Consider the following 12,418-nt stretch of genomic DNA (forward strand, 5'->3'; position numbering starts at 1 on the left):
CAGGTATCTAATACCTCAGCATAAATACAGAAAATTCTGGAAATACTCAGCATCTGTGGAGAGAGGAACAGTTAATGTAACAGGGAAGATGGTGATGTTGTGGTCTTGTGCCCAGTGAGCTAGAGGCTCAGACTGATACCCTGTGGGCATGGGTTCAAATCCCACCACAGCACCTAGTTGAATAGTAAGTCAATTAACAAATTCTGGAGTGTGAAGCTAAAAACAAAATATTGTAAATTGTTTCAAAAATTTATTTAGCTGAAAGTGAGGACTGCAGATGCTGGAGATTAGAATTGAGAGGGTGGTGCTGGAAAAGCACAGCAGGTCAGGCAGCATCCGAGGAGCAGGAGACTCTGTGAGCTGCTGTGTGCTGCACCACACTCTCGACTCAACACCTCATTTGTTTACTGATGTCCTTCTGGGAAGGAAATCTACTGTTCTTACAAGGTTTGGCCTACATGAGCTTCTAGACTCACAGCAATGTGGTCAACCTTTAACTGCCCTTTGAAATGGCCGAGCAAGTCACTCAGCTCAAGGGCAATTAGAGATGAGCAAGAAGTGCTGACATTGCCAATAATGACTATATCTGATGGAAGAACTAAATAAAAACAGATCTGTGACTTTTCACAAAGCCATATTATATTCTGAACGTTTGTGTGCAATTGAGTCAACATAAGTCAGGTGGGCACAGGCTGGGTCAGTGTTTAGGTGGGTTTGGGTTTGTACAGTGATTCACAGTTTTAGTGCGCATGTGTGCTTTAATTAAGCACTAGGTTCCTAGTTTGAGGTTAAACCTGTTCATCTCAGGACTGTAAATCTATTTAAATAGAATCACAAACTGGTTACAGCACAGGAGAAGGACATTTGGCCCATCATGTCAATGTTGACTCTCTGCCAGATTGACTCACATAGTTTCAGTCACCATCTCCACACTCAATAGCTATGCAAATATTTTTTATTTCCTTTTGAAAGCCTCGAATGAATCTCCCTCCACTACATTCTTGGGCAGTGCATTCCAGGTCCCAACCACTAGTTGCATAAGGAAAGGTTTTCTTCCTGTTGTCTTTTGTTCTTTCGTCATTTGCCTCAAATCTGTCCTTCTGGTTCTCAATCCTTTCATCAGTTTAAACAAGGAGTTCAGACCATTCATGATTCTATGCTGTTCAGACCATTCATGATTCAAATCACCTCTCAGCCTGCTCCAAGGTGAACAACCCCCACTTCCTTGTTTTTAAAGAAAGTGTTTTTTTCAAGGTTCTCCAGGACTTCCTTGTGCACTTTACTCTGCTGCTTCTGTCCCCCCTTTTTTGATTTACTCCTTGAAGTATTGATTGACTCAGACAGCATTTAAAGCTGTAAAAAGTTTTAGTGATGAACTAATAGGGATTTACACATTAAATGTTTACCTTCATGAAAAGAGTTAACTCAGTAGCAATAAGAAGTGTCTGTTTCCGTGCTGTACATCTTTATGATTCTAAGATGTACCCATTCTCCTAAAATTTCTTAAAATATTTCTAATCGCTAATCTCCTTATTAGCTAAGCTAAGTTTGTTATTGAGAATGGTCTTGATCTTTCTGATTTTAAATTTGTCCTGAAGTCCTGCCCTGCAATAGGATTATCCAGTGCGTGGACTTCTTGTGTCTTTGATTTGTTGGGTAATGCCAGATAGTAGAGGCTAGCCACAGCTTGTTTGGATAATGGGAATGGCATGCTGCTGTGTGTCTGTTGTCTGGATAGATGTGTGAAGAATGGATGAATGTATTGTGGGGTTTTTGCATTCCCTTAGACCTCCATCAGCCTCTGTTAAGAAATATCACCACCACATTTCTGTGGCCAATCTTGCATCAGTGAGTTCTACTTGAAATTGGATCTCGCTGGCCCTTTTAAAAATGTCATGGTAACTGCTGCAGGTAATGAGGTGGTTCACATACAGGCCAAAGTGTCCTCCTGGCTGCAGGGTTCCCATGTGGGCTGTGTTTGGAAATTCCAGCAAGTCCACTGTAACCTTACTGCTACAATGAGGAGTGTTGTGTCACTGACATAGATTTATAGATGCTTTAATCTCTACCCATTTCATTCTGTTGTGTGTTTTGCACCTGCTTAATCTGCAATCATGTACATTCTACCTCAGGGCTCACAGCAGATGGGGACAATGAGTGTACCCATCTTCAAAACCTCCAATTCATCTTGGAAAATCCATCTATAGACCCTTCCCCCAAATAGAAGGCATCCAGATGGGTATATAAATAGTAAGGGTTTAGAGGGATATGGATTAAATGCTGGCAAATAGGACTAGACTTATTTAGGATAGCTGGTCGGCATGGACATGTTGGGCCGCAAGGTTTGTTTCTATGCTGTACATCTCTATGGTTGTACAACTCTATATTGATGGATTTTTCTAATTCAGCTTCTGTTTCTGTACAAGTCCAAAAGTCTCATAAAACAGAAGGTAATGTTGCATCATGTAGAACATGAGTTAGTGAGAATGGAAAAGGCACTTTTGAAATCCAGAACTAGCCTCTGAAAAGTAAAATGTAGCCCTCAAGAAATCTCAAGTGAAGCCCTCAAACAATAAATTATTTTGTACTCTCCCACTTCCTGAGGGGAGAGTTTTAAACATTTTCACATTTAGTGAGATTATTAGCTGAGTTTGAACTCAATTTTTATAAGTATCCCACGACTCCTGTAGTTCTGTAAATGGATCCTTTTCAAAAGATACATTGAATGTTGTTATTGAACCTGCCTCCAGCAATCCTTCAAGCAGCATGTCATCATTATTCCAGGGAAGGCAATGGCAAAGTGGATTTGTCACTGGACACGTTATCCAGAGACTTGAGTCATGCCAGGGGAACCTAGGTTTGTCTCCCACTATGGCAGATCGTGAAATGTGAATTTTTGTCAAAAATAAAATCTGGAATGAAACCACATTCGATTGTTTCAAAAACAAAAGATCTGGATCATTAATGACCTTAATGGAAGGAAATGTGGCTTGGGTGTCTCCAGACCCGCAAGAATATGGTTGGCTTGGAAATAGACTTGAATATAACTCAATTATACCAAACTCCAAAAACGTCTCAAAGGAATGAAACTCATCAGACGACCTGGCATCAAACTAGGCATCAGAAACGAGAACAGTAAATGCAGCCTGTTGCAAAGTCCTCTGGGGGCTTATGGCAAAATTGGTGAGCTGTCTCACAGAAAAGTCAAGCAACAACCTGACATAGTTGTACTCCTTGCATCACACCTTACAGACAATGCCTTAGATACCCCCATCACCTGCACAGGTAGTGACACTGCTATACAGTCCATTAGATCATAAGACCTAGGAGCAGCAGTAGGCCATTCGGCCCCATTCTTCTCCTTCATTCAATGAGACTCAACTTCCCTCCTTTCTCCTGTCACCCTTGTTCCCTTACAGATTAAAAATGTCTGCCTCAGCAGTTCTCGGTGGTAATGAATTTCATAGATTCACTGTGCTCTTCGAGAAGAAATTCATCCTCATCTCTGTTTTAAATGTGTGACTCCTGTGATATGCCGTTTGGTGCTAAACATGAGGGAAAACAACCCTCTAATAATCATGTGTGTTTCAATAAGGTCTCCTCTTGTCATTCTATATTCCAGAAAGTACAGGCTTAATCTATTCAACCTGTCCTCATTAAACAGTCTGTCGAGATCTGGTTTCAGCCTAGTGAATCTCTCTGGACTGGTTCCAATGCCAATACATCTTCCTTTAGATGAGGGGCCCACAACTGTTCATAATTTTCTCACTGTTGACTGAATAGTGTCTTGTACAGTTTCAGCAAAACCTCCCTATTTGTATGTCATTTTGACCTTTGAAATAAAAGTCGATGTTTCTTTTGTCTTCCCTGTTACTTGCTGAACTTGGATGCTTGCTTTTTGTGATATATGCACAAGGACTCCCCAATCCCTCTGTTGTATGGCTTTCTGCAGGGTTTCTCCATTGAGCTAATACCCAGCTCCCCAATGCCAAAATGCATTTCTCCACATATTCAATCCTTACCACCTTCCTTCTCACCATATTTTTGTATCACTCATGAACTTGGCTATAGTGCATTCACTTTCCTCAATCAAGTCATTAATAAATAGTATAAATAATTGTGGCCCTGGCACTCCATTAATTAGATTGCCATCCTAAAAATGCCCCCCCCCCCCCCCATGCCAACTCTGTCTTTTGTTAGTAACCGATCTTCTATCTTTGAAAATGTATTATCTCTAAAATCATGGGCTGTTCTTAAGTAACCTATTATGTAGTACCTTATCATATGCTTTTGAATGTTCCAAATATATGACATCCACTGCTTCCCCTTTACCAATCCTGCTTGTTACCTCCTCAAGAATTCTAGTAAACCTGTCAGGCATGGTTTCCCCTTCATGAAGTCATGCTGACTCTCCTTGATCATTTTATGCATTTCTAAATACTCTGCTATTCCATCCATTCTGATGGAGTCTAACATTTTGCCAATAACAGACATTAAGCTAAGTGGCCTAATGTTACCTGTTTCCATGATTCCTTCCCTTTCTAAATTAAGGTGTTACAATTACAGTTTTCCAATCCTCTGACATTTCCAGAATCTAAGGATTCCTGGAAAATTACTACCAGTGCATCCACTCTCTCTCTAGACACTTGCTTTAATAGTCTAGTATGCACATCCTATCCAGGTACCATTTCCTACCATTCCAGAGTACCTTCCCTACCATTCCCTACCTTCCCTACCATTCTTTCCTCTGGTGATAAGTATTGTAGGTATTTTCTGACATTTTGCTTCTTGGAATATTTAGTAATTTTGGAATGCTATTAATGTCTTCCACTGTGAAGACAAAGTATTTATTTAACTCCTCTGCCCTTTCCTGGTTCCCCAATACTTGCTCCCCAGAGTCGTTCTCCAAAGGGATGATGTTCACTTTGGCTTCTCTCTTCAATTCCACATATTCAAAGAATTTCTTGCTGTCCATCTTGCTATTGCATTCAAGTTTACCCTCTTTTTTTTTATTAGATTACCTACAGTGTGGAAACAGACCCTTTGTCCCCAAAAGTCCACAACGACCCTCCGAAGAGTAACCCACCCAGACTCATTTCCCTCTAACTGATGGGCAATTTAGCATGGCCAATTCACCTGACCTGCACATCTTTGGACTGTGGGAGGTAACCGGAGCACCCGGAGGAAACCGGGTAATTTTGGAATGCGTGGAAACCCACGCAGACACGGGGAAAATGTGCAAACTCCACACAGACAGTCGCCTGAGGCTGGAATCGAACCTGGGTCCCTGGTGCTGTGAGGCAGTAGTGCTAATACTGAGCCACCGTGCTGCCGTGGTTGTCTTTTATTGATTTTTAAAACTTGTCCAATCCTCAGGCTTACCAGTAATATTTGCCACATTGTATGGATTTTCTTTTAATCTGGCGCTATGCTTAACTTCCCTGGTTAACCATGGTTGACTTCCTCACTGGAAATATCTTTGTTATGAGCCATTAACTATTTTCTGAAATTTCTGCATTTGTTTCTCAATTGTCTTTGCAGCTGAACTCCTTTCCCAGTCTACTCCAGTCAGCTGTGCCCTCATTCTTGGCAATTAATGTTATTTAAGCTCAGCGCAGTTGTTTCCGACCCACGTTTCTCCCTCTCAAACTAGTTGTGAAATTCTACCACGTTATGGTCACTGTTTCTGAGATGACCTTTTACTCTGACATTATTTATTAAACCTACCTCATGCTGCATTACCAGATCCAAAACAGTTTGATCCCTATTTGAATCCATGGCATATTGTTATAGAGTCATCAATATCTATAGCATGGAATTAAGGCCCTTTGGTCCATCCAGGAAACTGTGCTGAACACACTCTCTGAACTTGTCCTCATTGCTTCCTCTGCCAATCTGACTATCCCCATCTACAGCAAGTCTGAAGTCACCCATAATTAATGTACTGCCTTTATTACATGCTCTCATTATCTCCTGATTTATTCTCTGTCCTACCAAATAACTACTGTTAAGAGGCCTATCGACGACTCCTCTCAGTATCTTCTTTCCCTTTTATTTCTTATCTCCACCATATGGAGCCTGGATTTTCTGACCCAAGACCATTTCTTGCTATTGTATTTATTCCATTCTGTACCGAAAATGCTACCCCACTACCTTTTCTTCCCTGCCTGTCCCTGAATATTTAGTTCCCAGCTTTGATGTCCTTATAATCATGTCTGTGTAATGACTATAAGATCATATCCATTAACCTGTATTTGTGCTGTTAATTCATCTATTTTGTTCTGAATACTATTCACATTAAAGCAAAGCACCATTAATTTTTCCTTTTGACCATTATTTCCTTTTTTTGACCCTATTTACTATTGTTTTTTCTACATTTGAACACACTGTCCCTTTCTGTCCCACTCTGGTTATCATTATCCAAATAAATTGCCGTGTTATTCTGCCATATCCTCTTGCTTTGTAAGTCTACATTTCCCTCTCCCAAAAATACTTGCCCTTTCTAATTAGGGTGGGAGGGAGATACCCTGGAGTTCTTAACATTGACCTCATGAAGTCTCATGGCATTAGGTCAAACATGCACAAGGAAACCGTCTGCTGATTTCCACTTGCCATCCTCCCTCGGCTGATGAATTCTGTTGGCCAACATTTGAAAGAACTATCGAGCGTGTTAAGGTGTAGAATGTACTCTGGGTGGGGAATTTCAATGTCCACCACCAAGCGTGGCTCAGTAGCAGTATTACTAATGGAGCTGGTTGGGTCCTAAAGGACATTGCTGCTGGACTGGGTCTGTGGCAGATGGTGAGGGAATCAACAAGAGGGGAAAACATACCTGACCTCATCCTTACCAATCTATCGGCTGCAGATGCATCTGTCCATGACTGTGCAGTGGTCACTCTTACTGATACTATGTGGAAAATCACCCAGATATGGCCTGTGCATAAAAAGCAGCACGATTCCAACCTGGCTTGACTCACACCTCATCCATCAGCTTCTCTGGGCACTCCTTGTACTGTCTACAAGATGCGTGACAGAAATTCGCAAAAGCGCTTTAGATAGCACCTTCTAAATGCATCTAGGAGGGTGAGGGCAGCAGATAAATGGGGAGACCACACTCTGTAAGTTCCCCTCCAAGCCACTCACCATCCTGACTCGAAATATATCACCATTACTTCACTGTTACTGCGCCAAAATCCTGGAATTCCCTCCTTAAGGGCATAGTGGATCAAATTGGACTGCTGAGCTCACCTCCACCTTCTCAAGAGCAGCTAGGGACGGGCAATAAATACTGGGCCCAGCCAATGACACCCACATCCTATTAGTGAATAAAAGATAAGTCACTGAATGTAAAAGTAAACATTTCTGCCACCCGGTTCTTTTGTCAATTAATTTGAATCTCTCTCTCTTTCTGTTATCCTTTCCATTCCTGGTTTCTCGAATTCACTCATCATAAGTTTGAATATTTCTGTCAGACTCCACATCAGCTTCTCTCCTGTAAGAAGAACAATCACAGCTTGTCTAATGTCCACAGGAACTGAAGTCCCTCATCCCCAGCTAATCTCCTTTGCACCTACTAAGTTCCAGCTTCCACACTTTAAGAAGGTTATCCAGAGTTGTATGCATTATTTTATAAAACGTAATGAACTAACAATGAGGCAGTAAGAGAGACAAGAAAAATGAGTCCCTGGATTGAAAATACAGAAAGCTAACAGACAGGTATGCAAAATAACTCAAAGATTATTGAAACGTTGGCCTTTATCTTGAAACCATTTGTTGAGTAAGTATATTAATGTTTCCAGACCCGAAAGGTGAAACACAACTGGGGTTCAGCCATGATCTAATAGAATGATGGAGATAAATGTGAGGCTAAATAAATTTTGCTAAAACTAACAAGGATAATTAATGGAAGAGCGCTGGGTAGTGTTGTTGAACAGAGACCTAGGGGTTCAAGTACATGGTTCCTTGAAAGTTGCATCACAGGTAGACAGGGTGGGTAGGAAGGCGGTTAGCACTCTAGCCTTCATTGCTCAGATGTTTGAGTAAAGGAGTTGGGATGTCATGTCAAGGTTCTACAGGATGTGGCGAGGCCAGTTTTGGAGTACTGTTTACAATTCTAGTCGCCCTGCTGCAGGAAGGGTATTATTAAATTGGAGAGGGTTCCGAAAAGATTTCCCAGGATGTTGCCAGGACTGAAGGGTTTGAGTTATAAGTTGTGGAACAAACTGCCAGATTAAGCGGAAGATGCAGATACAATGATAACATTTAAAGATGTTTGAACAGGTCCATGATTAGGAAAGGTTTGGAGGGATATAAGCCAAATGTAGGCAAGTGGGACTAGATTAGTTTGGGAAAATTGATCAGCATGGACACATTGGACCAAAGGGTCTGTTTCTGTGCTGTATAACTCTGTAACACTGTGACTGAATGGCTTCCTGTTCTAACTGAGGCAGAACCTTTGACCTTTATTGGGTTGTATTGCAGGTGAGTCGTATTCTGGAGCGGCAGGACTCACGAACAGCGGATGAAGCGAGTGCAGTCCGTAATTATACCGATCAAATGATGTATCTGTTGGCAGAGGAGAGGCCACAGGACAGCACAGGGATTGGTCCCATCCTGGAGCTTGTGATTGTGGAAGGAATCCTGGACAGGTTGCTGAGTTGGAACCTGCGCTGGCAATTCAGTGACGACAAGAAAATCGAGCAGCTGAAGCTGTATGAGCTGCTGGTCAGTCAGTCCCATCAGCAGCTGCTGCGACACAAGCCCATCCTCTTGCCTTTGATGCGGTTGCTGAGCGCTTGTGTGGAACCGCGTTCCCCAGTGGTAGAGAACAACCTGGTGCTGCTTCTCAACCAGATCTGTGTGTCACTGGCCAAGGAGCCTTCTATCCTGGAACTGTTCTTTCACAGTCAGACCAACCAAGGCCCAGCAAAGCTCCTCATCTTCTCTATTCTGGTTCCCTTTATCCATCGCGATGGTCTGATTGGACAACAGGCACGAGATGCACTGCTCCTCATCATGGCTATCTCTGCAGAGAATGATACTGTGGCGAAATACATTGCTGAGAATTCCTACTTCTGCCCGGTGAGTACTTCCCTATGACGGTGGGGTGGGGCCAATATTGGTGCGTGAGAGAGAGGGGCACAGGAATATTTCGCTGTTGGTGGGATGGGGGGAACGTATATCAGTGCCTGTGGGGAAGGGAGGGCTGGGTTAGCGAGGCTCTGGTCTCAGCTCTCTCATCACACGGTGAGCTCTTCGTGTTCATGCTGTCTGTGCAACTGTCCAATCGCTGCATGTTTCATATTGGGAGAAATGACAAAAACCTGCAGATGCTGAAATCCAAGGTAGACAGGCAGGAGGCTGGGAGAACACAGCAAGCCAGGCAGCCTCAGGAGATGGAGAAGTCAACATTTCGGGAGTAACCCTTCTTCAGGACTGGGGGTGGATATAAGGGGAGCTCCAGATGAAGGGGATTGTGGAGGAGGTTTTGTGAGAAGGGGGTGCAGTGGTGAGGTAATGATAGGTGAATACAGGTAGAAGGTACAGCCTGGTTGGTCATTGGTAGGAATGAATCCGGTTAGTGGCTGGAAGGAAGGGTCAGTCAGAGGAATGGACGGGAGAGGGATGGCTGGGAAGGGAGTTGGGGAAGGAAGTTATTAGAAATTGTTGAACTCAGTGTTGAGTCCTCTGGGCTGTAGGCTGCTCAGGCAGAAGATGAGGTGTTGTTTCTTCAATTTGCAATCTGAATCGCTGTGGCAGTGGAGGAGACCAAGGATGGTCATGTCAGAAAGGGAATGGGAAGGTTTGGGAGCTGTCAGAGCAGTGCAGTCCAGGCTCCTTCTCACCCAGTTTACAAATCTTTTCACAGTATCTAGGTACATATGACAATAATAAATCAAATCAAAGCAATACTTTCTGTCTGGTCTTTCACTGGATAGCGATTTTGGCTCATGCCTCCTTCTTCTCCCAACCCTTTCAGCTCAGGATCACTGAGCCAAATTAGCGATCAGCTAAATAAACACAGAGCTGGAATAAACACAGAGTGGGGTCTTTGCTCACCTCTGTGACCCCATTTTTCTTGGTGGGAGGTTGGGAGGGGTTGTTGGACTGGGTGTGGAAAATGCAGCACGTTTATTTCAGTGCTGAGGAACAGACGAGCTGCTGTGTATAGTCTTTAATGTGCTGGCCCCCTCCTTGGTGAGGGTTGGATTTGTGCCTCATCACCTTTGAGCTCCGTGCTGACGAATGAAGCAGCCCAGTGTTAAACACAAACTGCTTTCCCAGTGGAGCCGCGGCTCCAGTCTCTTTCGGTGTGTCGGGAGTGGACTGGAATGTTTGGAATCTCCTAGGCGGTTACTGCAACTGGCCAACAGGGTGTGTTCCCTTAGCTTTTGAGAGGCAGACGCAACCACTTCCTGACACCAGCACTTGCTGGCAACTGGACTGAGATTGCTGTTGGAGTTAACAGGCATAAACCAGCATTCTCCAACATTTCCCTCTTCACCAGCTGATGTCAAACATCTTGGAGACCTTTTTATTCTCCAACCAGCTAAGTTATTTCCCACGTGCAGTTGGCTGTAAAACACTGCTGCAATTGTGAAAGGCGCTATGAATTCTTTGGTTTTGAATTCCCTTCACCTTTTTATAACAGCCACTTTACACTGAGATTAATGCTCAGCTCACTCCTTATGAGTTTTTTTTTAAATTGATGCATCTCAAAACCAAACCATCAAACCATTTACTGTGAAGGAGCAAAGGGATTTTCTCCAGTCAGAAAAATCATTAAGCTAGTCTACAGCAACAACTGGCATGCAGCAAGTATTTCAGTATTGCAGTATTCCAAATATCCTATGTTTACAATGTTTTTAATTTATTTTATTGGCATGCAATATCTAGGATTGGGCCAACAAGTGGCAAGCAGCATCCACACTATACAATTACCATCTCCAACAAACAACTAGAATGGCAGGGGATGGGGACCTGAGCTGGGAGACAGAGAAGGAGAAAACAAGGAAAGAAATGAAAGATGCAATAGTCAGATGCAAGAATAGAAGGCAGAAAAAACAAGGGTGAAAAATAAGTGGGGCATAATGCAAAATAAGGCCACAATGACTAATGAGGTTAAAAAGACAAGGCAAAAGGTAATGTGTGCAGTGAGGTAGATGAATTAGCAGCGCAAATAGGTACACACGGTTATTATATAGTTAGCTAAAGTTATAATCACGGAGACATGGCTGCAGGATAACCAAGGATGGGAACTAAACGTCCCAGAGGTATTCAGTATTTAGGAAGGACAGATAAATAGGAAAAAGAGGGTTGGGGTAGCATTGTTAGTGAAGATGGACTCAATGCAATAGTCAGGAAGGATATTGACTTGGAAATGCATGAGATGGACTCTATATGGGTGGAGATAAGGGACAGAAACCCTTTGTGTGGGTGTCTATAGTTCCCAAACAATAGCATTTATTTAAGAGAAGACATTAAACAGGAAAAAGATATGGATGCTGTAAGGGTACAGCTGTCATCATGGGTGACTTTAATCTATATATGGATTGGACAACCAAAGTAGCAATATTAGTTGAGGAGCATTTCCTGGTGATTTTTTTTTCAGCCAATACTTTGAAGAACCAACTGAAAAGGAGGCTATTCCAGCTTAGGTATTGTGCAATGAGAAGACGCTAATTAACAGTCTTTGTGTGCAAGGTGTAGTTTTGGATAAAAAGTGACCATAAAATAATATAATTGTTAATTTAGATTGAGCGTGAAGAAGTTGAATCAGAATAGAGGGTTGGGAATCTAAATGAAGAAAATTACAAGACTATGAGATGCAAATTGGCAAGGCTGGATTAGATAACCTTACAAAATGGATTGACATTTTAGAGGCAATGGCTAATACTGAAGGAATGTATATCTGAATTACAACAATTCTTCATTCCAAACTGGTGCAATAACAAAACAGGAAAGGTGACTAAATCATGGTTTACAAAACTGCAGGGTTCTGTACTGGGACCTCTGCTGTTTGTGATATACATAAATGACTTGCATGAAATTGTAGATGGTGGGTTAGTAAGTTTGCAGATAACACAAAGATCGGTGGAGTTGTGGATAGTGTAGAAGGTTGTCAAAGGATACAGCAAGATATAGATCAGTTACAGAAATGGGTGGAGAAATGGCAGATGGAGTTTAATCTGGTTAAGTGTGAGGTGCTGCACTTTGGGAGATCAAATATTAAGGAAAAGAATACAGTTAATAGCAGCACCCTGAACAGCATTAATGTGCACAGGGATCTTGGGATTCAAGTCCATAGCTCCCTGAAAGCAGCCACACAAGTGGATAGGGTGATAAAGAAGGTGTATATCATGCTTGCCTTTATTGGTCAGGAAATTGAGTGCAAGTGTCAGGATGTCATGCTGCTGCT

General features: G+C 42.5%; 1 protein-coding gene across 7 annotated transcripts in view; it reads left to right on the forward strand.

Annotated features, from left to right (window-relative positions):
* Window positions 1-12,418, forward strand: part of fhip1b (FHF complex subunit HOOK interacting protein 1B) — a 157,407-nt gene that overhangs the window by 87,509 nt on the left and 57,480 nt on the right. For all 7 annotated transcript variants that reach the window (XM_087988499.1, XM_087988501.1, XM_087988497.1 and 4 more), the window contains one exon: window positions 8,482-9,081. In XM_087988499.1, coding sequence (XP_087844625.1) covers window positions 8,482-9,081 — 600 coding nt within the window. The remainder of the gene's footprint in view (window positions 1-8,481; window positions 9,082-12,418) is intronic.

This window comes from Chiloscyllium plagiosum, unplaced genomic scaffold (genome assembly GCF_037043375.1).
Source record: "Chiloscyllium plagiosum isolate Xiang-an unplaced genomic scaffold, Cpla_swu_hap1 HiC_scaffold_6, whole genome shotgun sequence".
Classification (NCBI taxonomy): Eukaryota; Metazoa; Chordata; class Chondrichthyes; order Orectolobiformes; family Hemiscylliidae; genus Chiloscyllium; species Chiloscyllium plagiosum.